Here is a 27,454-nt window from a genome sequence, read left to right as displayed (position 1 = left end):
CTGAACTTGTTTTTGACTGAAAAAAAAACCTTTTTAAATACTCTTTGTAATGATGTATAACAGAAGGTTATATTATGTTTCTTTCATTAAATACACATTTTTAAAGTTGTGGTATTCTTTTTGAATCACCCTGTATATTCACAGTTGCGAATATGGACAACCACCAGCAGTATAATGGAGTGAAAACAATTAAAATTTGTGCCAGACTGGAACTCAAACATGGATTTATTGTGAGCGGTCACCTTACTATTAGGATATCTGAACACACTTCATGGCAGACCCAAACTTCCATATGTCATCAACCATGTGTCTACAGTTTCACTTTTACATCCATTATGTATATTACCATGCAGGGGAGAGATTTTAATTTAAAGTCACCTGCCTGGTGTTGGCGGATAAATACAATATTACAGTGCTTGTGTTGTTCAGAATTATGATCATTGTTCCTTCGGACATGCTTGCTTATCTGGAACAGGCACTGCAGTGACTACAGTCATTATGAAATAAATTAAATGCATTCACAGTTGTGAATATGGACAACCATCAGCTGCGTAACAGAATGACGACAATGAAAATTCCTGATAAGAGGGCAATTCGGGTTCCAGTTCCACCCAGCACAAATTTTCATTATTGTTGTTCCATTATACAGCTGTTGGTTGTCCATATTTGCAACTGTATATACATTTCATGTATTTCATAATGGCTGTATTCATCACAGTGCCTATTTCTTCAGACATGCATGCATGTCTGAAGGTACATTCCATTTAATTTCCAAACAACACAGGTAATGCAGTATCGTAGTACACACATTCACATAGACAACCACACAGGTACCCAAACACACACTCTTGTGGCCATGGCAAGACTGGAGTCTTACTGTGGCCACGGCAGTGTGCGTTTGGGTGTCTGCATGGTTGTGTGTGTGAATGTATGTGTTCCGTTGCTAGAAAAAGAGCTAGTGCTCAAAAGCTTGTGTGAATGCTGCTTTCTGTTATGTGTTTATGTGCTCCATGCATTGATGCACTATGGGTGATTGGTTGCCTTTCATTAATTTTATATATTGCAACAGCCAGGAATTATCTTCATTGAAATACCACTCCATGCTCCACAGTTACAGTACATTATTCCTTAATTCTGAATCACTGTTACATAACATTAAATTTTATCTGCCATCTTTGCTTCAGTCATCTAGTGTAATTTTGCCTGCTAGGTATCAAAATCTTTCATCTCTTCTTTAGTATCCTACCCACTTCAAGATATTAAATTGTTTCTTGTTTGCAATTATTGTTATTATCCTCAGTATTATTGCTTTTGTGCTGTACTAAACATCATCATATCCAGAATTTTTTTCTGATTTTTCCTTGCTTTTTACCCAGAAAATTACTCGCTTGGAAGATGCCCACAATTTGTTGTTGTTGATAGTCTGCTGAGTATGCAATCACTAAAATAAACATGTATCACATCAGAGTCCTTCGTTCAAAACCCCTTAATAAAAATACTCATTTCTGCAGATGATGGACTAGAACATTATCCATTCAATACAGAGGGGTCAGATAAGAGGGGTTGGAGGGGGGGTTGTTTGGGGAAGGAGACAAGACAGCGAGGTCATCGGTATCATTGGATTAGGGAAGGACGGGGAAGGAAGTCAGCCGTGCCCTTTGAAAGGAACCATCCCGGCATTTGCCTGGAGCGATTTAAGGAAATCACGGAAAACTTAAATCAGGATGGCCGGACGCGGGATTGAACCGTCGTCCTCCCGAATGCGAGTCCAGTGTCTAACTACTGCGCCACCTCACTCGGTCATTCAAAACAAACTAACAACTAGATATTATGTTACTGCAGATGTTGATAGTGTAATCTGTTAACCAGTACCGCAGATGGTTTGGTGACAACTTCTACACTAGTGTGCCAGAGATGAAAATCATGGGGCACAACAAAACATGTCTTCCAGTTGGGGCAACTGACATTGCAGACTCCTACCACAAAGGACATCAGTTGAATTATTAGCACAATCCTATAGAGTATAGCACCTGTTTTAATAACTGTCAGCAGTTACATGTAACCAACAGACTCCAAAAGAGCGCCATGCTGATCTGTGATTCCTAAACAACTGCCAACAACTCATGAAGACTGTTAAGAACTGAATTCAACACATGTTAAGGGGTACCCAAAAGAAACCACACTTCATTTTCAAATTTATTTATTTACTTTTTGAACAAGAAACCTTCAGTTTCCTTCAAAGTCTCTACTGGCACTAATACACTTGTCTAACTTTTTTTATTTCATTATTTGAAACATTTTCAAAGTCTTATTCTGTGATGCCTGATTTATTCTGTGATGCCTGATAGTGCCTTGCACATTTCCCCCACCCCCCACCCCCCCACTACCCCCCCTCACCCCTCTTCAGCAATGTCAGCTCAACACTTTCCCTTCATTTTATTCATTATTCGGAGAAATAAAAAAGACTTTCAAGGGGCAAGATTAAGTGAATAGGGGGGCTGGAACACAAATATCATGTAGTTGTTGGTCAAAAATTAGCAAACAGACAAGACTGTGTCAATTGGGGCATTATTGGTGTGTAAAACCAAGCCAACCAATTGCCACAAATCAGGCCTCTTCCACCACAAATAGTTGTGCAATCTTTTCAAAATGTCCAGGTAGGAAACCTGTTTAATTCTCTGTAGAAGAAACCCTAAATTGGCAACTCCTCTCACATGGGAAGAAGTAATGAGTGTTGTTGCGACATTTCACTTAAACTGATGCATTTGTTTAGGGACAGGTGAACTTGAAGTCTTGCTTGCTAGTTGCTTCTTTTCAGGCTCATAACTGTAGCACCATGGTTTGTCATCTGTGATGACATTGGTACTGAACTCAAGACAGCTCCATAACTTCTCCTGTCCTCTGTTGTTGATCTTCCAGGACAAATCTGCGAATTTTTTTCAAGATTGTAGTGGACTTGGGCAATGGAAGGATGACCAGGATGAGATTTGTCATCAGTTGACAGGGAAAACCACTCAAGCATTTCCTCGTAGGACATTTGTGATATTTTAAGAGTTTCTGTACCAGTTTTTCTGAGGATGAAACTGAACCATGCGCTGTTCGTAAGAATGAGCCATTAAAAAATGACTTGCACACAAAGTAACTGTCACTAAAAAGGTTATAATTTCAATTTCAATTTATTGCTCATAACACATAATTTTACAAGCATGTGCATTTTCAGCTAAGTATAAAGTTTTTACAATTACAATTTTTTTAGTTTACATTATTTTGTATTACATTACAGTTCATGAGAAATTCAAGTTATGAGGGCATTTTTGGATAAGCCACAGACAGAGAAAAAATTTTATAGTACAGAAGCGTATAATAAGAGTAATGAGTAGTGTAAATCCAAGAACATCATGTTGAAACCTATTCAAGGAATTGGGCATATTAACCACAGTTTCTCAGTATATTTATTCCTTAATGAAGTTTGTTGTAAATGATACACCTCTTTTTCCAACTAACTGCTTAGTACACAGTATGAATACTAAGAATAAGAACAATACACATAAAGATTTAAAATCACTTACTCTTGCCCAGAAAGGAGTCCAGTATTCAGCAACGCATATTTTCAATAAGTTACCAGCAACCATAAAGAATTTTTGATGACCAACTTCTTCTATTCCATCCATGAGTTTCTCTACAAGTGCAGTAGTCCATTTTAATAAAAATTTATTGTACTTTAATTTTTGACAATACTTTTTTGTAACAGTCAAGTAACTACCTACTGTGTAAATGATGGATGTATGGAAAGCAGATGTAAGTCTTAAGTCTATAAATAGTGGAAGTTTAATTTTAAATCTTGTACATAATCTGACTGTTCTTAACTGAGGATCACTGAAATGTATAATTTACTTAAATTTTTGACAACACTTGGTTGTAATAGCCAAGAAACTAGCAAATGTCTGAATGATGGATTTATGAAAGCAGATGTAAGTATGAAACCTGTAAATATTAGAAGTTTAAATTTAATTTATGTACATAATTTTATTGTTTATTCACTGAGGATCATTAAAATTAATGAAAATCAAGTTTTTCTAATTACATTTTTGTAATGTGTTTATCTGACGTGTTCCACACCCAGGAGGATTCCCTCTTTTATGGGTCCATGGAGTGAATAATTAATCTAATCTAATCTTGACTCACTATTTAAAATCATCCCCTGTCAACATCTCAACTTTGTTCAGTAATAACATGTTTAAAAAAAGAGAGCTTTTTGTTGTTAAAGTGAATCTTCTGTTAACCTATGAAAGTCTTTCCTATGCCTTTTTTCATAGTTGTGAACATCCATGTTTCTTTTTGTGATCTTAGTTTCTTCTTTCACTAGCATAATAGTTTCTAGTACATACATGGTATAAACTGTGAGAATATTGTGTCTAATGAATAAAGGTTTGCAAGAAGTTCCTGATTTTACTCTTGCTACGATCCTCAAAGTTGACTTCACCCTTTTCGTGTTAGTTTGGCATGTCCAATGCCACAGTACTATTCCATAAGATAAGAAAGGGTACACTAATCCATAATATGGTCCTTGTGTTTCATAATTAAGATATGGTGATAATCTTCCTAATATGTATAGACTGCGTGTTCTTTTTTTACAGACATAATCAGCTTAGTGCTTCAGTGAAAGTCGATCATCTACATGTAAACCCAAGGATTTACAATCTGTACAGGTTTTTGGTAGAATTTCATCAATCATGGTATTTTGTCTGTTTAGACCACTTGGTTTAAAATTTATAATATTAGTTTTTCTACGTTTACTTTTAGGTTGTCTCTTTCAAAGTGAGCTCTTGCTTTTTCAATAAAGTTATATATCTCTTCAGCTAGGCACAGCAGGCACCAGATGTATCATCTGCATGCATAGTGATCAACTGTTTATTGCCAAGAGAACTTGGAAAATCATTTACACAGCATAAATAAGATTGGACCTAAAGTGGAGCTTTGAGGAACACTGAAATGTATATTTCTAAAACTTGACCTTCTCCTCTCCAGTGTTTCTCCATTAGAGTATACAATCTCTGTGCACTACCGTCTACCATTTAAATATGGTTCTAGCAGTTGAATTAGTTTTCCAGTGACACCACTCTTTGCAATTTTTGATAAGAGCATGTCATGATGTACTCTGTCAAAAGCCCTTGAGAGGTCTGGGAATACTCCTGCTGCTTGGGATTTTTCATTTATTTTTTGAAGTACGTGATGGACAAATTGTATTGCTTATGAGGTGGTACTTCAACCTCTTCTGAAACCATGCTGTAAATCACCTAATATGTTAGTATTGTTGTGATGTTCCAAGATTTTTTAAATATTGTTTTCTCTATCAGTTTGCTGAAAGCTGATATTATAGCAAAGGATCTGTAGTTCTTTAGATGCTTTATTTCCTACTTTTTGTATGTTGGTTTAACTATAGCCAGTTTTGAGTAGTCAGGGAACACACTGTCTTTAAGAACACAGTTTATTAGATGAACTAGTGGTTTCATTGGTTCATATTTGCATCTCTTCAATAGATATGGAGAAATTTCATCTAATACAGCTGATTTTCTGTTTCTGAGGTTATGAGTAAGCAGCAGAATGTCATATGTGCTTACTGTGGGTAGTATACTGCAGTTCTGTTTGTTACTGGACTGAAATGTGTGCTGTATATCCTGTTTCATAGAGACATCATTTTTGACAGTACATATTAAGTAATTGTTAAAAATATCAGTGTTTCACTGATCTAACATTTTGTGGTTGATTCTCCCAAGTATTTGTTATTTTTGTGCTTGAGAAGGATGGCGTCTGTAGCAAAACACTGTACATTCAATTTGCTGTCTACTACTATTTGGATATGTTTTATAACTAAGTCATTCCCTAGTCCATTAAGATGTAAGCCATGGGATGTGTGGAATCTTCTTCGTATGTCCACAAATGTAACATTTTTTGATCTTGTGCATATATGAGGGTTGGAACTTTAATAGTGGCAACTATTTATTTACAGCTTGTACAAAATAGATACGTGTTTCAAAGTTTTACTGAACTCCAGAGTAGTCACCAGCATTGTGTATAACCCGTTGCCAGCAATGTGGAAGTCGTAGGATACTTTTAGCAGTGCCAGTTGTGTTGACAGTTCAAGCAGCACGGTCTATTGCCCAAAAAATTTGTAACAGTTCTGAAGTGAATGCCTTGAAGTGTTTCCTTCAATTTAGAAATCGAGTTGAACTTACAAGGCCTTAAGTCAGGGTAGTGCAGTATGTGGTATAGCACTTAGCAGCCCTATCATTCAAACAAATCAGTAACAGCTTGCACTGTGCATGCTTGATCATTGTCCTGCAAAATGATGGTGAGGTCATACAGAAAGTGTCATGACTTCTGTCTCTATGCTGTTAATTTTTGAAACACAACCTATGACTAGATTAGAGACAGAAGTGATGACACTTTCTGACCATCATTTTGCAGGACAATGCTCAAGCACATACAGTGCAAGCTGTTTCATTTGTTTGACTGATGGGGCTGCTAAGTTCTATATCACCTACTCCCCTGGCTTAAGCCCTCATGAGTTCAACTCAATTTCTAAACTGAAGGAAACACTTTACGGCACTTACTTCAGAACTGCTACAAATTCGTTGGGAAATAGACCATGCCACTCAAACTGTCAACACAACTGGCACTGCTAAGAGTATCCTAAAAGTCCCACATCACTAGCAATGAGTTATACACAATGCTGGTGACTACTTTGAAGGTCAGTGAAACTTTGAAACACATATCTATTTTGTACAAGCTGTAAGTAAATAGTTGCCACTATTAAAGTTCCAACCCTCATATTTAGGATCTGTTTATTTGAGCTTCACATTTCTTCATGTACACATGACCAGACTGGCAAGTCATGTTGATGTGGAACAGAGAAGATGATCATGTTTGGGCTTCTCAGCTCATGTAGCCTTCTTTCAAGTGAGATCACTAGATAAAAGCAGCATTAAGACTTCTTCAGCAATAACAGTTGACTTACTAACTTAGGAAAGGTAACTATGTTACTAACATCAGAACTACAAAAGCTTTGCCCATTACATTACTTCTTTGGGTGGAGGGGGGGTTGCCCTCTCGAATATTTATCTATATGATATTCCAGCTGTGCTCAGTGGGGCTGACATCACTGAGCTCCAGGGCATTATGAGTTTCATCATGGTAGTGAAGTGTAGCTCTGATGACTGGTGGGCTGGTGGTGGAGTGGGCCATTGAGTGTTCGATAAAGGCAATGCTTTTTATCTTCTGTACGACTGTCCTTGACAGAGATACCAGTGTGGATGGAGATGTTGCTTCATAAGCTGAGAGTCATTGCTGGGGTGGTCCCAGTGGAAAGCAGTCATGTAAGGTACAGCCAAAGAAGGATGTCATCCTTGATGCTGACAGTATACGTTATCTGGCCATAGTGAGCTCCACTGCGATTGTCTTTGGCAGAGTATATCTGCAGACCTTTTCTTGTCTTTCAGTGACATGGTGTAATATATACTAAGGAAATGATTCAGTGCTACCTGCATTGGGAACTCCTCAACATCCAAACAAGGTGGCACATTGGTTAGCAAAGTAGACTATCCTAATTTCTGTTTTCAGCTGTTATTCTAACTGGATTAAGGGGAATCACAGGATGTTTTTGTTGTAAAGAATCTGACTCCTTTTGTTCCTTTCTGAGTGTGTGCTCTACCTCTTCTGACCTCATCATGAATGTACTCTTTAATCTCATTTCCACAGGGTTTTATCCAGTGCTGTTTAAATCTTTACGCTATCCATTCTGCCTATTTGCTTCCTTTAGGTGGAACAGAATAGACATCACATGCTCAGTATCATTTTTTGTACAGAATTCCTCAGATTGTTTAGTGGTGAAATGGAGCCCATTATTATTCATAACTACACCCTGGAATTTTTTTATTGGTATAAGATAAGATTCCAGTTGTGGGACTATTACTCTGATTTCACAGCTATCACTAATGGTATGGTTTATCAATTTACAAGTGATGCCAACAGTAGAACTATTTTTGCAATTTTGCAGATATCTCTAATTAACTGGAGAACAAATCAGCTAAGGTGACCATGCTGTATGAAGTCATTACAGGATGAAATTTATCTAGGAGTGCCTCTTAAAACAAACAATTTGTGAACACCTCACTCATTCAATATTGGTCCTTCTTTTTAATTTTTTTTTTTTTTATTTATTCGTTTGAAGAAGTTTATGTTGATTACATGCAACAGGTTAAAACTGTGTGTGGTCAGAAAGTAGAGGAGCCTTTGACAGTTTGAAGCTTTGGGTCATCTTGTAAGGTATTCTCCAGTGGATTAAGTGACAACACAGTAATTGGAAAAAGCAGTGATCTGGACTCGAATTCTGCTCTGACATACAGTTTCAGCTTGTCACATATTAATGCATGTGTACTCATCAACAAGTAAAAAAATCCTTTCTAAGCTTGCAACTTACTGAGTTCATTGTCCTTCCTATACAGGTAGTTGAGTGTGATATAGCAATTAGAATAAGTATTGGGCTGTATGCAGCTCTAATTGAAAATTTGGCTCACTAAGCTTAAGCCATACATGTCTGTTTTATGCCCAATTCATAAATAACCTGTATTAAATTGTGATATTACAGTCTTATAAATTACACACAGGAAAGTGATGTTAATCAATTGATAATAATAAACTGCAGTTATGAGCAATGATCAGAAATGATAAAATGGAAAATATTTGCAAATTAGTGTAGGCGATAGCATGTGTTGCACAATTCCAGTAGCTTATTCAGAAATGAAGCAATGTTATTCAGAAATGGTGATCCTAAGATATGTTAAACAAAGTTATTTGTTTATGGATTGATTTCAACTCAATTTGGCACAGAAACAACAAACAACAGGACTCACAAGTATCAATACTGTGGAGTATATAACCTCCTAGCTCCAATAGGAGCAGAGATAGGGGTAAAAACAAGTTTTTTCCAGCCCTGAGCATATAGGCTGTGTTGCACAATATGCATGTTGTGTGGAAACAACATCAGCCTGACAAATCAACCAGCTTTGCAATGCAGCCTACATGTCAGGGATGAGAAACAATTTTCCAGGCCCCTACATGTAGGCTGTGTTAAATAACAGACAAGTTGTTTTGGAATAGTAACTACCTGCTTTGCATGGAGACTTGTACACCGAAGGCAAATAAATAGTTTTCAGGACCCTGATGTGTAGCCTGCCCTGCATGACAGGAGTTTTGTGGGAGTAGTATTTATTGAACTGTATTGCAGGGGCTACACATGCTGATAACCTTGGCTGGGGCAAGCTGAGATGGATAGAGGAGGGAATGGACAGATTGAGAGGGAGGAGTAAATGGACAGAGAGAGGGAATGAAGGGAAGATGCAGGAGGCAGGTGGAAAGTGCAGAGGTGAGGTGGATAGGTGGAAAAGGAAGAGGGGGAGGCAGAGAGATAGAAAGTGAGAGGGGGAGGAGGATATGGTTAGAGGGACTGTGGAGGAAGATATGTCCTATATCACAACATTAAAGTAAAACTTTGCTACTGTCTTATCTCATGGCCCATACACGAATGTTCTTCTCACTTCTCCCTTATGCCCATGTTCAGTTCCATTTCCTAGCATTCTCCAGAGACCTACTGCTCTCACCAATGAGGACTTGAGATACTCTCAATGCTTCAACTTAAATAAATACATATGAATCTAGTTCCCACATGCTTACAACAAAACAACAACTTTTTTGTTAAATTAAATGAAATAATCCACATAAAAATGTCATACTCTCCGTTTTCTTGTTTGAATATGGAGGACTCTTCTGGTTTGAAACATGTACATAATAAAATGCTTAAAAACTACTCAATATGCAAGCACTCAAGAATGTATTGTAATTTTGGTTCTTGAAATAATAGCTATGGTGCTATGTTGTTATCCAGCACGTGACTGATCATGCTTGACTACACTGTTTAATATTTAATATTAGGAATATTTGATTTAATATTAGGAATATTAGAAATGAGTCTTTGCCAGTGGAACTCCCAGCCACCATACTAACCTGAAAGCTCCTCCCTCCAGAACACTACTTATGTCTAACTTTGAAAAATTTTTGTCTGCCTGTGATGTAGCCAGAAAACATATCAAGTTATAAACTGCTCATACCCCAGACTCCCCACTGTGTTCTTTCTGTCAAAGATGATAGTGTTTCAGCATAGTGAGATAGTCATTGTGGAGTTTGAAAGACAACAGGAAGAGTCTGTGGCAAACTGAAGCTTTGTCTATGAAATGTGCTCAATTGATGTAAATGGCAATGTACAGACTGTGGCACACAAATTTAACTTGTCATACATAATGAGTGTAGCACATACCCTGCATAGAATAAAGGATATCTTTCTCAATTTCTGTATTGATAGAAACTACCATTCAAACTGTGTTTGCAGGTGGGGCTATTGCAGCTCTTGGTGGAATGGTGTGGGTGTTAGCCAGAACAATGATAGCCAGGATGGTCCCCAAAGACGAAATTGGTAAGCCTCTTCATGTTTTGTTGTTATTCTTCATTTTGTTGCTCATGGCAGTTTAACATCATTCTTAATTAAATGATCTCACAAAATTTGTTTTCTGTGTTACTGAACACTTTCTTTGTTACTAACTGATTTCTCATATATTTTAAATTAATCTTGTGCAGCAAGAAATCTATGGCCATTGCAGCCCACATTCATTATAGTAACTCTTTTAAAGTACAGTATTACATAATTTTGACAGTATTCATTTTCTGCATTATTTTCTTGTTTCAAGAATAATTTTAGTAAGAGTTACAAAATTCATATATTTTTATAATACCAGAGGTTATAAAACTCTAATTTTTTGTAAATCAAAAGGAGTACTGCACAATTACTGTACTGGTCACTAAATAAGAAACCACCAGCTGCTAAACCAGTGACGTTATTTGACACATTTCGGGTAGTACCTATCTTCATATTGTGACATGAGCAGCTGAGTAGCACCATGGTGTAGTGGTTATGACACTGAACTGTTGCATGGAAGGTCATGAGTTCAAAACTCACCTTGACTGTACAATTTTAATTTCTATATTCTGTTCCAGTACATTCTAGAAGTATCCACAAATGTCAAGAATCATTGTACTGGAATGTTCTGTAGCTGTATATATATCATACATGTTCTGGCCAAAGGCAGTTCACTCTGCGCTCTTGTATGTGCAAGTGCTGAATAAACCTTTGTCAAGTGAAGTTAATGTTCATCATTCATCTAATTACACCTTCTTCTAACGTGACATTATTCTAGTGGAGGTGCTGGGTACTGGAACTTATGATAGTGCACATTATCGATGACACAGCAGCTCCCATCAGGCCACAAATAGTCGCCATTTACATGGCGAGAAACCAGAGTTCCAGCCATATTCAACAGATCGCAACCTACCGGAGACAGAAGAAGAAGAGGATGTTACTATGACAGCAACTGTGTGCCACCACATGAGATATCCTTCCGGGTTCTCTGGTGACAATGGCCAAGATCCAAATAAGTGGCTGAAGGTATATGAGTGTATAGCCAAATTTAACAAATGGGATGACACCAAGTGTTTGGCTAACATATTTTTCTACGTGGAGGGCTCTGCCAAGCAATGGTATGAGAACAGTGAGGAGAAGTTCACAAGCTGGGAAGTATTCCAGGTGGAACTGCACAAGTATTTCGACGAGACACAACAGAAGCGTAAGGCTGAAGATAAATTAAAGTGCAGGGCACAGTGTCCAGGAGAAACTACAGCATCCTATATTCAATACATCTTGGAGCTGTGTAAAATAGTGGATCCTAGAATGAAGGAGGAAGATAAGGTTGCACATCTCATGAAGGGTGTTGCTGAGGACATAAATCAAGCCCTACTCCTGAAGGAGATTTCGACAGCAGACGACTTCATAAAATGGTACAAGTATATCGAGACAATGCATCAAAAAAGAATTACATGCAAGAAGCTTGAATGGCTTCCAAATGTCATATCACGGTCTGTTATGGAGGAAGCAACCAATTTCACAAGTATTCTTCATCAGATAGTGAGAGAGGAAGTTCAGAAGGCACTTGGATTGCACGGCGAGCAAGAAACCGAGACGCTTCAAGAGGTCATAAGGGAGGAAATGGAACAGACATTGAACCCAATCTCTCATCCTTCATTTCTCTTTAAAACCGTAAAAAAGTCAACACCCAGACGGAGTTATGTTCCTACAAAGTCACATGAGGAACCTGTTTCGGCACCAAGGAAGACTGATGCCTGGAGGACCCAAGATAACCAGCCAGTATGTTTCCACTGTGGACGACCGGGACATGTGGTGTGCTATTGTCGAGAAAGGTGGTGGATATTTGATGATGCCCTTGCCAGAAGACAGCAGACTGATCCTAGCCAATGCCAACTCCGAGGCAATGAAGATGAACAAGAACATGTGGGTGCAGGACGACGTAGGTCACCATCGCCACAAGCTAGTCGCTGGGGAGGACGCTCCCCAACACAACGATCAAGGTCTCCATCTCTGTTTAGAAACTCCAGCCGATCAGCAAGCTGCTGCAACCTGGAAAACTAAAGGGTGCGACCTTCCTTGGAGGTGAGGCTGCCAAAGCGAAAAATCCTCCACTGTTGATCACTACAAAAATGATAGGAAACTACATCAATATCCTCATGGATGGCCGACCAGCCCAAGCTCTTGTGGACTTTGGAGCATCATATTCAGTCATTTTAGAGAAGTACCGTCGCCAGTTGCAGAAAACCATATTCATCAACAATAAAACCTCTCTGCTGTAGATGGCTGATGGGAGTATGTAAAACCTACAGGAAGATGCGTCATTCGTGTGGGTATAAGTGGCCAAACACAGCCCTTAGAATTCATCATCTTACAAGATTGTAGTCATGACGTCATTCTCGGATGGGACTTTTTGAAGCTTCTCAGGCAATTATAGATTGTGGTTGCTCAAAGTTTGTGCTAGACGAGATGAGCTACTGTGGACAGGAAGGTGCACATCCACATGTGTGGAGACTGTGTGTGCTGAATGAAGTGATCATTCCTGCATTCAACACTAGAAAAATAGCTGTCATGTGTCATGCCATGCATCAACCCATGGATCTTGTAGTGGAATGTGAGGGAAACATACCACTGAAGAATAACTTGGTCATCCCAGGCTCTGTCGTCTCGTTTAAGAACAGATTCAGTGAATTGTGGAGAGTTAACTGTTGCTGAGAACTGCAGATCCTTCCAAGATGCATGTGCATAGCAAACGTTGAGCCATTAATTGAAGAACAGCTAAGTGTCATAGAAACCTCCCATGCTGAGTCTGTGGGCGAAATTAGTGCTACCACTATGAGACAAGATCTTCTATCTTGACTATCACCAGATCTCAATAAGGAACAACAGAAGAAGCTACTTGCCATTCTTCAAGAGTTCCCTGAATGCTTCAATCCACAGGTGAAGAGCAAATTAGACAAATCGACGGTGAAGCACTGGATTAGCACTGGAGACCATCAACCAATAAGCTAGAGAGCATACTATGTGTCAGCAACAGAACGTCAAATAATTTGTGAGGAGGTAGAGAAAATGATGAAGAATGACATTATTCAGCCTTCACAGAGCCCATGGTCATCACCAGATCACCAGTGGTCCTCATCAGCAACGGAACGTCAAATAATTTGCGAGGAGGTAGAGAAAATGATGAAGAATGACATCATTCAGCCTTCACAGAGCCCATGGTCATCACCAGATCACCAGTGGTCCTCGTCAGGGAGGAGGATGGCAGTTGGCGCTTTTGTGTTGATTACAGGAAGCTTAATAAGATAACTAAAATGGACGTTTACCCTCTTCCACAAATTGACAATTCACTAGATTTTTCTGTAGGGGGCTAAGTTTTTGCCAACCATGGACATGTACTCAGGGTACTGACAAATAAAAGTATATGATCATGAGAAAACTTCATTCATCACTCCTGAGAGTCTGTATGAGTTTAAGATAATGCCATTTGGTTTGTGTAATGCACCAGCAACTTTAGAATGGATGACGGATAATCTTGTATGTCACCTGAAGTGGATGATGTGTCTTTGTTATTTAGATGACATTATAGTGTTCTCAGAGACATTTGATGAACATATAAAAAGACTGAGGGCCGTTCCTAAGTGTCCCCAACGAGGTCGACTGGAACTTAATCCGAGAAGGTGTCTCTTTGGAGAAAAAGAAATCAAAGTACGTGGACACCTTATGTCAAACAAAGGTGTTCGGCCAGACCCAGAAAAGGCAAGATCTATAACGGAATCTCCTATTCCTAAGAGTATTAGAGATGTGAGAAGCTTCCTCGGATTATGTTCTTATTACCATCATTTTATCAAAGACTTTATATCAAAGACAGGCCACTCCAAGAGTTGTTAAATGCTGATGCTAAATTTATCTGAGGTGGTTCTCAACAAGATTCTTTCAATGTACTGCGAAAAGCTCTGACAACTGACCCTGTACTTGCTCGGTATAATGAGAGAGCGCTGGCAGAACTACACACAGATGCCAGTGGGTATAGGATTGATGCTGTTCTGGTGCAAATTTCAGATGGAAAAGAGGTTATAGCTTATGCTTCTAGGACACTTACAAAAGCTGAGAGAAACTACCCAACTACAGAAAGAGAATGTCTTGCTGTGATCTGGGCCATGAGCAAATTTCCACAGTATCTCTCTGGAAGGCCATTCACAGTTGTTACAGACCATCATTCACTTTGTTGGCTAACAGGTCTTAAGGATCCAACAGGACGACTTGCCAGGTGGGCACTACATATTCAAGAGTATGACATTACCATAGTGTACAAAAATGGAAGAAAACACCAAGATGCCGACTGTCTCTCAAGAAACCCTGAGCAAGACCATCAAGACTTTGATGAAGATAGTGACTGTCTCACTGCACTCCAGGATGTCTCTGCTGAGCAGAAGAAGGACGCCAAGATATCTCAAATTATGCTTGCCTTAAATCGGTCAGAGGATGTGAAAGGACAATTTAAGGTAGCTAATGGATTACTTTGCAAGAAAAACTTTGATCCATTTGGAAAGAGGTGGCTACCAGTGATTCCTAAACACATGCACCTGCGGCCAGACATTTAGGATTTACTAAGACCTATGATAGAATCCGCAAGAGAATTTCCTGGCCAGGTTTATTTAGGGGTGTCCGTCACTATGTGTCGCACTGTAGAGAGTGCCAGAGGAGAAAGGCAATTCCTCAGAAACCACCTGGCCGACTCATACCAATTCCACTAGCTGAAATGCCTTTCCAGCATGTTGGGATTGACCTCCTCAGACGATTTCCAGCATCTGTGAGTGGCAATAGATGGATTATTGTTTGCACTAATTATCTGACACTTACAAAAGCCGTGAAAACAGCTGAAGCATCTGAGGTAGCCAAATTTATTGTGGAAGATATTGTATTCAAACACGGTTGCCCAAGGTCATTAATTACAGATCGAGGGAAAGTTTTCAATAGAATCTTGTGGCAGAAATAAACTGTCAGTGCAACATTACTCATCACATGACAACTGCCTACCATCTGCAAATTAATGGGCTTACTGAATGCTTAATAAGACCTTGGTTGACATGCTATCAGTGTTCATCAGTGTTGAGCAGAGCAACTGGGGTGAGGTGCTACCTTTTGTGATGTTTGCCTACAACACCACCAAACAAGATACCACAGGATTTATGCCATTTTTCCTGGTGCATGGGCGTGAGGTGACTACTACGATGGACACTGTATTTCCTTTACAACCTGATGACGTGGACGACAACTACATTGACCAGGTGTTAACCAGAGCTGAGGAAGCTTGGCAGTTAGCTTGACTCCCCATGCTGCAAGCTCAAGAAAATGATCGCTGAAGGTATGACACAAGCCACTGCTCTGTTGTCTGCCTGCCCGGTGACCTCATCTGGATCTTCATTCCTGTTTGGAAGGTTGGTCTCTCTGAGAAGCTCCTCAGGCGCTACTTTGGATCTTACAAGGTTGTAAGACAGTTGTCTGATGTTACTTATGAAGTTGAAGATTTCAACCCCAACACAAGACAACAAAAGATCAGAGATGCAGTCCACATCCTTTGTATGAAGCCCTACAAGGATCCTGCCACCGAGGGTAAATTCTGAGCTCCAGCGACAGGCAACAAGCGAAAAGGTGATGAAGAGCATAGCGGCAAAAGAAGTTCTAGGAAGATCACCGCCAGGGCAAGCATCAGTCATCGAGAGTTTGAGTATGCCGGACCAATGACTCGTTCCCGGACTAGGAGGACATAACGCTGAGATGCTGTTCTCTTAAGGAGGGAGCACTGTTGTATAGCAGAAGCTGAGTAGCACCATGGTGTAGTGGTTATGATACTAAGCTGTTGCATGGAGAATCATGAGATCAAAACTCACCTGGACTGTACAATTTTAATATCTATATTCGGTTTGAGTACATTCTCAGTATCCACAAATGTCAAGAAGCATTGTACTGGAATGTTCTGTAGCTGTACCGGGTGATCAAAAAGTCAGTATAAATTTGAAAACTGAATAAATCATGGAATAACATAGAAAGAGAGGTGCAAATTGACACACATGCTTGGAATGACATGGGGTTTTATTAGAACCAAAAAAATACAAAAGTTCAAAAAATGGTGCTTCATCTGATGAGAATAGCAGTAATTAGCATAACAAAGTAAGACAAAGCAAAGATGATGTTCTTTACAGGAAATGGTCAATATGTCCACCATCATTCCTCAACAATAGCTGTAGTCAAGGAATAATGTTGTGAACAGCACTGTAAAGCATGTCTGGAGTTATGGTCAGGCATTGATGTCGGATGTCGTCTTTCAGCATCCCTAGAGATGTCGGTCGATCACAATACATTTGCGACTTCAGGTAACCCCAAAGCCAATAATCGCACGGACTGAGGTCTGTGGACCTGGGAGGCCAAGCATGACGAAAGTGGCGGTTGAGCACACGATCATCACCAAATAATGCGCGCAAGAGATGTTTCACGCGTCTAGCGATATGGGGTGGTTCTAATAAAACCCCATGTCATTCCAAGCATGTGTGTCAATTTTTACCTCTCTGTCTACATTATTCAGTGGTTTATTAAGTTTTCAAATTTATACTGACTTTTTGATCACCCGGTATATATACCATACATGTTCTGGCTGGAGGCAGTTCGCTCTACGCTCTTGTATGTGCAAGTGCTGGATAAACCTTTGTTAAGTGAAGTTAGTGTTCGTCATTCATCTAATTACACCTTCTTCTGTGTGACAATAGTGTCATGAACATCTTGGTGATCATATATATAAAAACAGTATGTAACATGCAAAGCTGGCATGGCATGGCATGCTAGTCTACCATGACAGCTTTGTTTGTTACATAGTGTCTTTATATATCTGGTCACCTAGATCTTCACGGCAATCTGAAGAGGTATTCTACAAGAAATATGTCAAATAAAGTCATTGATTTATCTAGCTTCTTATTTAGTAACCAATACAATAATTGCACAGTAGTCCTATTGGTTTGCCATATGGTAACATTCGTCCTGTGTGACTTAATGTCACAATTGCAAGTAATTTGTTGTAAACACCATTAAAGCCACCAAGCAGTGCAATGAAATCACTAGAGGATAGCTTTTCTATTTCTGTTGATTATATGAGTTCACCAATTCCAACAAATGATGCACCTGGCTTGACGAATCCTATTGCACTCACACTAAATACTTATTTCAATGATAAGAGATTGTCATCAATAGCTCTGCAGAAACAATATGGTATGTCAGTGATTCACATTTGTGGAAACACTTAGAGCGTTAACATACATATTGGTAAATAATAAGTAACAGACTTTTGCTTTTGCATTTACGAACTCAGTATTAAGCACTGCTGGAGTTTTATTAACAAGCATGACTAAACAATTCACTACTCTTTTTTTTACCTCTCCAGAGGTATATCTGATGAACACTGTTTCTGTATGTTTTAAATTGGATATTAAGGCAAAGCAACATTGTCACTGCAGTTATAGAGAACTTCAAAACTATCTTTCAGAAGAATATGTGATAAGAACATAGTCACAAAGTTGATCTTCACATTCCCATAACACATGCACACCATGTAAGTATTACCAACCTTAAAGTAACCATCTTGATGAATAACTTTGTTTAAAAACAAATATGAATGGGTTGATCACAAACCCAAACAGCACTGGTGCTGCTGCTCACAGTTGACTGAGACAGCAGTCATGTGTGTGAGTTGCATTTGCACGAGTGTGTGGGTGTGTGTGTGAGTTGCATTTGTTTATGTCTGTGTGTGTGTGTGTGTGTGTGTGTGTGTGTGTGTGTGTGTGTGTCTGCATGTCTGTCGTCTATTTTTGACAAAGGCCTTACTGGCCAAAAGCTTTATTTGTGACAGTCTTTTAGTTGCGCTATCTGCAACTCAGCATCTCCACTATATGGGTAGTAGCAACTTTCCTTTTCATAATATTGTTGCATTCCATCCTGGATTTTCCATTGTTCAATCCGTACTTAAGATGACTGTTAACAGTTACAAGCTTAAACCCCGGAATCCTTCCTCTGATGTGAAGTTGTACATTGTCTTCTACATGGATTTCTTGGAGTAAGGTATCAGTTTAATGTACTTCCAGTGTTCTGGATAAACATTTGATCTTTGATCTGCTTATGCTTTCTATGTTCAGTTGGTAAATTGATATTGAAGGTCCAATCTTATGAACTTGAGGGTCCTGAGAAGGTGAGTTCAGCATCATTTTGATAGCTTTTGCTCATTTAGTACCACTCAGGGAACATGTGCAGGTTAATAGAGAGGTAATACCTGCAGGTGTGAGCAACAGTGGTCATTATAATCAGGAACATAAATATAAACCACTGAAATGTAAGTCTCAAAGAGATTTTACACAAACATCAATTTTAAATATTCCTGTACATAGGATATATTACATGTGCACATGCATTAGGTGTAGTATAAGAAAGTGAAAACATTTTATTATACTTTTTGGGGGCAGAAAATATAACAAATGAATTAGATTCCAAATTGCTATGTTTTGTGGTGCATGTTCCAACAAACGTGACATGTTAGATGCTGCAGTATGCGTAACTATAGTGCAAACATGCATGGGATTAGCAAGTAATGACACCAAGAATCACTGAACTGCAGCGGCACAAGAAACTAGTGGTCTCATTCTAACTGACAAACATGGCAGAAACTAAGCATGCATTTTAAATGAGTTATCACAAGACACACTCTCTTTAATGTCCTTTTATAAACCAGGTGCACTGTTTAATTAAGTTACTATTGATAGTCGTAATAAAGTCTAACACCTGCAAAAAGAATATGCACTAATAGTGTCTGCTGGAGCACATGACAATATAAATCAGAATAAGACCTATACTTTCAAAATTGCTGTAAATGTGGAAATCGGAAACATAGAACACACATGGGTGATACTGTGTACAATTCTTTACTAGCCAGAGAGGGTACAGGCAGATTATGTCACATCTCAGCTGAAAGAGTATATTGTAAAAGCAAATGAACAACACAACCACATGACAGTAGTTACTGTAAACAGATTCCTAAGACAGGATTTAATGTCAAGGAGTGGATACAAACAAAATAGGAAATTACACACAATAACAACCAAATTGCAGACCACAGTAATGCAAAATAACACAGGAAAAACTATAGTGACAGAAGAAGACAAATCTCATACAAAGTCAAACAACCAGGAAGATGTGGTAGCTGGACCATTACACTCAAAAAAGAGAAAGATCACAGTGATTCTACAACAGAAGAAGCAGATGCAACATTAACTGTAATATTGGAAGCCTCACACTGTGTGTGTGTTTAAAAAATAAATAAATAAAAAAGAAGAAGACAAAGGAAATCACAATGTGTCAACAGAAGAGCCAGCTTGTGCAGCATTAAATGTTATAATTTAACCATCAAGCACACCACCACAAAAATAATATGAAATACACAAAATTATGAGAAAGGAGCAATCAGCATTTTCAAAAATCGCACAAATTGAAATGAAATCAACATGAACTTTGCAGAGTATGAGCAATTCCCCACTACGTAGCAAAATATTTTTCATCCAACAGTAAATGAAAGAGAAGGGAGACAAGATAAATAATAATGAATATAATGTGGTCTCATTTCATTATCCAACTACAACAGAGACCGAGCGAGGTGGTGCAGTGGTCAGCACACTGGACTCACATTCAGAAGGACGGCCGTTCAAACCTGCATCCAGCCATCCTGATTCAGGTATTCGGTGATTTCCCTAAATTGCTTCAGGCAAATGCCAGGATGATTCGTCTGAAAGGGCACAGATGAATTCCTGGTCGTCGTTCCCCCCCCCCCCCCCCCCCCTCGCCCCCTCCCCCAAAAAAAACTCAGGAGTCATGAAAAAGAAACTACTATTAAAGTCTTGTACCAAAACATTCAGACCAATTCAATAAAAAAACTAGAAGTAGACTCAGATGTATTGTGCCTTAGTGAGCATGGACTAAATGTAGAAGCACTTTGCAATCCATTATTATGAGACTATGATTTGATTAATTATTTCTGTAGATCAAAACATAAAGGCGGTGGTGTTGCTATACACAAGAAAAAAATTGATGATCTACAAGATACTGGATACTCTAAATGTATTAACTTTCCAGCATGCATTGAAAAAGATTCTGAAATTACTGGCATAATGAGTAAAGATTTAAGAATTTTCTGTTTATACAGGTCTCCATGTGGCAATATTGCAACATTCCTGAAAGAACTAGCAAAATTATTACTGATGTTTAAAATTAAGGATGTTGTAATGTGTGGAGGCTACAACATAGATATGGGTAAAGAATCAAAACCAAAACAAGAATTGAAAGGAACATTATTATAGTGTAATACAAAAATAATTATAAATACACCTATGAGAGCGACTGATCATAGTCAGACATCACTGAAAATACTATCACTAATGCTTAAACAGTGAATGCAAAGCCAGAGTTCTGTAAAGAATGAATGGGTGAATATTTTGTATCTACAAAATGAGAGCTCAAAGAAATGGAAAATACAGGATGGAATGTAGCAATATCACAGAAGGAAAGTTGCCACTCACCATACAGTGGAGATGCTGAGTTGCAGATAGACACAACAAAAAGATTCTCACAATTATAGCTTTCAGCTAGTAAGGCCTTTGTCAACAATAGACACCCATAAAACACACACACACACACACACACATACACACACACACACACACACACACACACACACACACACACACACACACACACATATATACATACACATATGAAACTCGCACACTCGACTGCAATCTCAGGCAACTGAAACCACATTGTGAGCAGCAGCATCGGGGTAGTGGACAGAGAAGTGTTGCAGTTTGGAAAGTTCCCACCTGCGCAGTTCAGAAAAGCTGGTGTTGGTGGGAAGGATCCATATGATACAGGCTGCGAAGCAGTCATTGAAATGAAGGATATCATGTTTGGCAGCGTGTTCAGCTACAGGGTGGTCCACTTGTTTCTTGGCCACAGTTTGTCGGTGGCCATTCATGTGGGCAGACAGCTTGTTGGTAGTCATGCCTACATAGAATGCAGCACAGTGGTTGCAGCTTAGCTTGTAAATCAAATGACTGGTTTCGCAGGTAGCCCTGCCTTTGATGGGATAGATGATGTTAGTGATCAGCTACATGGTGGTCCACTTGTTTCTTGGCCACAGTTTGTCGGTGGCCATTCATGCAGCCAGACAGCTTGTTGGTAGTCATGCCTACATAGAATGCAGCACAGTGGTTACAGCTTAGCTTGTAAATCAAATGACTGGTTTCACAGGTAGCCCTGCCTTTGATGGGATAGGTGATGTTAGTGACTGAACTGGAGTAGGTGGTGGTAGGAGGAAGTATGGGATGGGTCTTACATCTAGGTCTATTACAGGGGTATGAGCCTTGAGGTAAGGGATTGGGAGCAGCAGTTGTGTAAGGATGGGCGAGTATATTGTGTAAAGAGCTCACAAACAGAAATAAAGCAAGACAAGAGAGAAGTCAGATATATCAATACACAAAACATCAAGAAACACTGAGGAAAAAAGATGAAACTGAAACAATGCAAACCCAAAGCACAAATGAAAAGTATGATACTTTTGATTAATATCCTAATGCATCACTTTCATGCAGTCATCCCCAAAATGACCTGTCAGGAAAAGCAAGGTCACAGTAGGCAATGGATTATTATGGATGACCAAAGAAATAATTGAACTCAGTGCTAGAGTCATATAAACAGTGTCAGAAGTAGTACAGGCAATCAATAAGAGAAGAAAAAACCAGTTCAATAAAAGGAACCACAGAAAATTCAAAACATAAAAGTAAAAAAAGCATGGGACATAATCAACACTGAAAGATGTAGTCAAAAGAGTGTAAGTAACAGAAATTTTATAAAATCAGTGAGAGCCAAGAACAAAATAGTTACATATGGAAAAAATTGTTCTGTGACAATTTTATAGATGCTGCACAAAACTTAAATGGGAAAGAAATCATCAGGGATCAAAGCATCCTAGAGCACTTGGGCATCCTATTCAGTGTTCCTGGAGCCACCAACAAAAACTGAATTCATAAACATAATTCAGAAATTAAAATCCAAGAAGTCTGTAGGAGATGATGAAGTATCAAATTATCTAATAAAGCATCTGAATGATGAAATAATAGAATCTCTTTTCGATATAGCAATCTGCCCATTTAGAGAAGGTATATTTCCAGAAAAATTAAAAATAAGCAAAGTAGTACCAATATAAGAAAGGTGAGAAAGATGACCCTAATAATTCTGTCACACATGCCTCCATGTGCTGCTCTACACAAAATTTATGAATGTCTATGTTCTTAAACTTATGGCAATTCCTGATGAATGTGGTAGCTCCTCTTTTCTCCATTTGCTCTCCAGAAGTGATATGCTCACTAAAATTTTGTAACAGTTAACATATCTATACCAGTGGTTGTATGACATTTAGGGAAACAGATTATGTCAAGTAGTTTTGACAGCTCCAATCCATCAATGCAAATGGATAGTATATTAAATTTTCTCCTCAGTCCTTGAATATTCTGACGCAATACAATCAGCTGGCACTTCACATTGACAGATAATATTATGTGGACATAATGCTTCTGATGGTCACTTCTCAAACTGAAGGTTTGTTTCAATTATAACCTCTCTTAAATTGTTTCTTTCTATTCTACCTACCCTAAAAAGATGCTGCTTGGCATCACTGAAATTTCCCAATTGGCTGAAAAATGCCAAAGTTAAGCCTCTGTATAAGAATGGAGATAAAGAATTCCCATCAAACTTCCATTGAGTTTCCCTTTTCTCAGCATTCTCAAAACTTTTAGAAAATATGCGTTTTATTTATATTCTTTCTGAACATAGTTACTGAATGATGGGTTTTGCAAACTTCATATTGTTACAAAGGTAAAGTGTATATAATATTTATGTATACATGTTTAATACCTAACATATTTAACTACATAGGTTAACACATAATATATATAGTGTAGAACTGTTTCAGGGACTACAGACATTTATTTACAAGAAAAAAATTTTATTTTGTTTTAAATGAATTCCCAGTATATTCTCATAATGAGTCTGGCAGTTTGTTGTACCACATTGAGCCACTGATACATGGACTGTGGTCTCTTACTGTTAATTGTGAGATTTGTCTTAATAACTGTTCTTATTTTTACATTGTGGTTATATATGTATTTATATCATAGCATTTGGGTGCCTCCCTAATGGCGTACAAAAAATGTGAGAAGTCTGCATATTTACTGCAGGTATACAGAGAGACATTTATTTTTGATAAGGATATCACAACAGGTTTCACAGTATCCCCGACCATGTATTAGCCTAAGAGCTCTCTTTAGTAGCACCGACATTCTTTTCAAATGCACATGAGTGACACACCCGCACATCATTATCATATAACTTTTAACTTATAGCTATTTTTAGTGTTTTATGAATTACAATTTTGGACAGCTGGCTAAGAAAATGCAGTGCACTGCTTATTTTTCTGTGCAAATAGTTAACATGGTTTTCCCAACAAAGTTTGCCATCCAAATGGAGACCACGGAATTTACAGTCTTCATTGTTTGCGTACAAAATTCCACAAATATGTGTAGGGATACACATCTGTGGCATGAGTTGCTACTTTGAACTCCAGTAACTAAGACTGCATGGTATTTACTTTTAGGCCTTTGTTACTAAAATACTTAATCACCTCAGATAAGTCAAATGTTGAAAATCCTCAGCTAATCAAAATGTTGAAAAATATGATTTGTCCTCCTCATTGTCACCATAAAACATTAGAGAGGTGTTATCAGCATAAATAACTATTTGGGAATTAGGAGGACATATATCATCTCCCTCTCTCTCTCTCTCTCTCTCTCTCTCTCCCTCTCTCTCTCTCTCTCTCTCTCTCTCTCTCTCTCTCTCTCTCTCTCGCTCACTCACACACACACACACTCACACACACACACACACACTCACAAGAAAAGGAAATGGCCCCAATATAGATACCTGTGGGGCATCTTGTTTTAGTTTTATAGGGAATGTTGATTTTCCTCACCCTATATTGATATTTATATTTGTGCACTGTTTACAGTTTTTTAGGTAAATAGATACGCATTTAAGAGATGTGAGCACGATATTGCATGCCCTCAGATTCCACAAGAGAAGTGTATGGTTTGTGAGATCTAAAAATATGCCTTTAGTATGCTTTCCTTCATCTAGATAGTTATGGGCCTTGGTTCAAAAATTCTGTGACATCTGGTCTGGTGTTGCAATCATTTCAAAATCCATGTTGGGTTTCTGCATGGAGCCAGCATAACTAATTCAAAATTGTCTTATTGGTCTGTAGTTTGACACTCCCTCCTTTGATCCTTTTGTATGTATTGGTCTGACAGTGCACCCTTTCAACACATTAGAAATAATACTGCCTTTGATACTACAATTGATGTGATGTGTAATTGCTTTAACAAAAATATTTTTAAAGTATTTTGCTGAAAATACTGTCCCAACCATTTGAGTGTTTGTTGTTTTTGCTGTAGAATTATTTTTCTTATATCTTGTTCTTTTCTTCCCCAAATTCAAAGACCTTATCTATTGTGTAGCAATGTATTGGTGTGTTGAGTAGATCTGTGTCTGGAAATATGGTGCCAGTTCAGGAGATGAAAATGTTTGTTGAGACTTTTACAGACGGTTTCTAGTCTTGTATCAGTTGACCTTTATATCTGATATTTATCGCTTCCCATCTGTGTTCATAAATGTTTTACAATATTTGTTAATGAGGTTCCAGGAGGCATGGCTTACATTTCCCGACTGTGCTATTGCTTCAGTGTGGACTTGTTTCCTAAGATTTAGGAGTTCTAATTTGCAAGTTTGCTTGGTACTGATTTAATTTTCTTTGAAAATGTTTAGTACAGGTGACTTGTACAGTATACAGAGGACATGAATATTCTTTCTAAGCTCGGCTAATCCGCCTAGTTTTAATTTAACTCTTCTTTTCCCACTGATTTTTAATTGGATGACAGAATTCTATGGAATTCATCCCATTTATTATTTGATCTTTCTAAATGGTAGACATTGCCCAATTCTCTCTAGCTAATGTGTTTTTGAATCTGATTATGTTCATAATAATTGGGCTAAATTTCTGCTTAAATATTGTTGGAGTTTTTGGAAGGATGTATACACCCCAGGACAACCAGGATAATTGTGGGATTTTTTTCATCTGGGATAAATCCAGGAATCTCTTAGAATTCCAGGAATTTTTTAAATTTTTTAGTTTTCAGTTAAATTTTTGTAATTTTACTGATAAGGTAAGGACTGATACTCTAACAAAGATTTTACTTTACTACTGCACCAATAAAACTACTTCAACAATAAAATAAAAATGAGAGAATAACACCAAAATAAAACTTCAGTTGCAAAGAAAATGTGCCATTTACAGCAATAAAGCACATTGGACACCTAAGTGTCTGTCAACAGCAAAATGTGCCAAAGGCTTTAGGACAAAGACTATGCAATATTTCATAACAGCAAGCTGCTTTTGATGAGCATGACATCATGTTTGTTCATATTTCTAACAGGTCATGGGAAAATTTACAAATGGTGGTTTGAGAAGCATTACTTTCAAAGCAAATTTCTTTTTATGCAAGATGAATTATATTACATGTGAGAACATGAAATGAATTTCTTAAATCATGGAGCATTTGACTCTCATTCAAAACTTAAGACTTTGAGAACTAGCCACTTAGAAAAATTTTAGGCCCCAAAGACCAGTTGGTGGGGAGGCTTCCCTCAGTGATATAGATAGCCACACCACAATGGAGGGGTTCCTGTTGAGATGGCAGACAAACCTGTGGTTCCTGTGCTGGTACTGCAAACTATGGCTTAAGTTTTTCCCGAGGGCATGCAGCTCTATTGTATGGATAAATGACAATGGCATCCTCTTGGATAAAATATTCTGGATGAGACTGACAGGAAGTGCAAAATGGCTAAGCAGGTATTGCTAGAGGACAACTGTAGTGATTTAGAAGCATATATCACTAGGGAAAGTAGAGGCCACCTACAGGAAAATTAAAGAGACCTTTGGAGAAAAGAGAACTCCTTTTATGAATATCAGGCACTCAGATGGAAAACCAGTCCTAAGCAAAGAAGGGAAATCAGAAATGTGGAAGGCATATGTAGAGGTTCTATACAAGGGAGATGTACTTGAGGGCAGTAATATGGAAATGGAAGAGGACATAGATCAGGGGCGGGCAAACGTTGCACGCGGCTCATGAGTGCACAGCGCCGCACGTGTGCTGCTCACGTGCAGGCGTCGACCGGGGCTGTGGCGACAGCCAGCAGGTTTCGGCAGTGTAGTGCCAGGCTAAGCTGCGGACGTTGATGTGAAGCGAGCACTATGTAGTGAACGTTGTATTTCAAGAAACGGAGAAGTGGAGATTTGCTATCTTTTAAAAAGTAATGGGAGAATCATTTTATCTCTGTGCAAAAACGTGAAAATTCGAAATGTTTAATATGTGACAGTATTCTCGCTGGTCAACGGAAGTTTAGTATTGAAGGCCATTATAATAAATTTCACAAGGACGAGTACAATTTATTGTCGGATTCTGAGTGGATGGGGAATTGACTGAGCTTATGAAGAGCGATCTGACGATACCAGATGAATCTGTCGTAGTTGGCCGGCCGGAGTGGCCGAGCGGTTCTAGACACTACAGTATGGAACCGGGCGACCGCTATGGTCACAGGTTCGAATCCTGCCTCGGGCATGGATGTGTGTGATGTCCTTAGGTTAGTTAGGTTTAAGTAGTTCTAAGTTCTAGGGGACTGATGACCACAGCAGTTAAGTCCCATAGTGCTCAGAGCCATTTGAAT

The 27,454-nt window shown here is 38.5% G+C and overlaps 1 protein-coding gene across 1 annotated transcript in view; it reads left to right on the top strand.

Moving 5' to 3' along the window:
- Window positions 1–27,454, top strand: part of LOC126162503 (thymic stromal cotransporter protein-like) — a 102,374-nt gene that overhangs the window by 60,189 nt on the left and 14,731 nt on the right. The window contains exon 6 of the mRNA XM_049919055.1: window positions 10,445–10,528. Within this exon, the coding sequence (XP_049775012.1) occupies window positions 10,445–10,528 (84 nt within the window). The remainder of the gene's footprint in view (window positions 1–10,444; window positions 10,529–27,454) is intronic.

Source organism: Schistocerca cancellata, chromosome 1, assembly GCF_023864275.1.
Source record: "Schistocerca cancellata isolate TAMUIC-IGC-003103 chromosome 1, iqSchCanc2.1, whole genome shotgun sequence".
Taxonomy (NCBI): domain Eukaryota; kingdom Metazoa; phylum Arthropoda; class Insecta; order Orthoptera; family Acrididae; genus Schistocerca; species Schistocerca cancellata.
The sequence above is the reverse complement of the archived record's forward strand: the minus strand, read 5'-3'. Positions and strand labels throughout refer to the sequence as shown.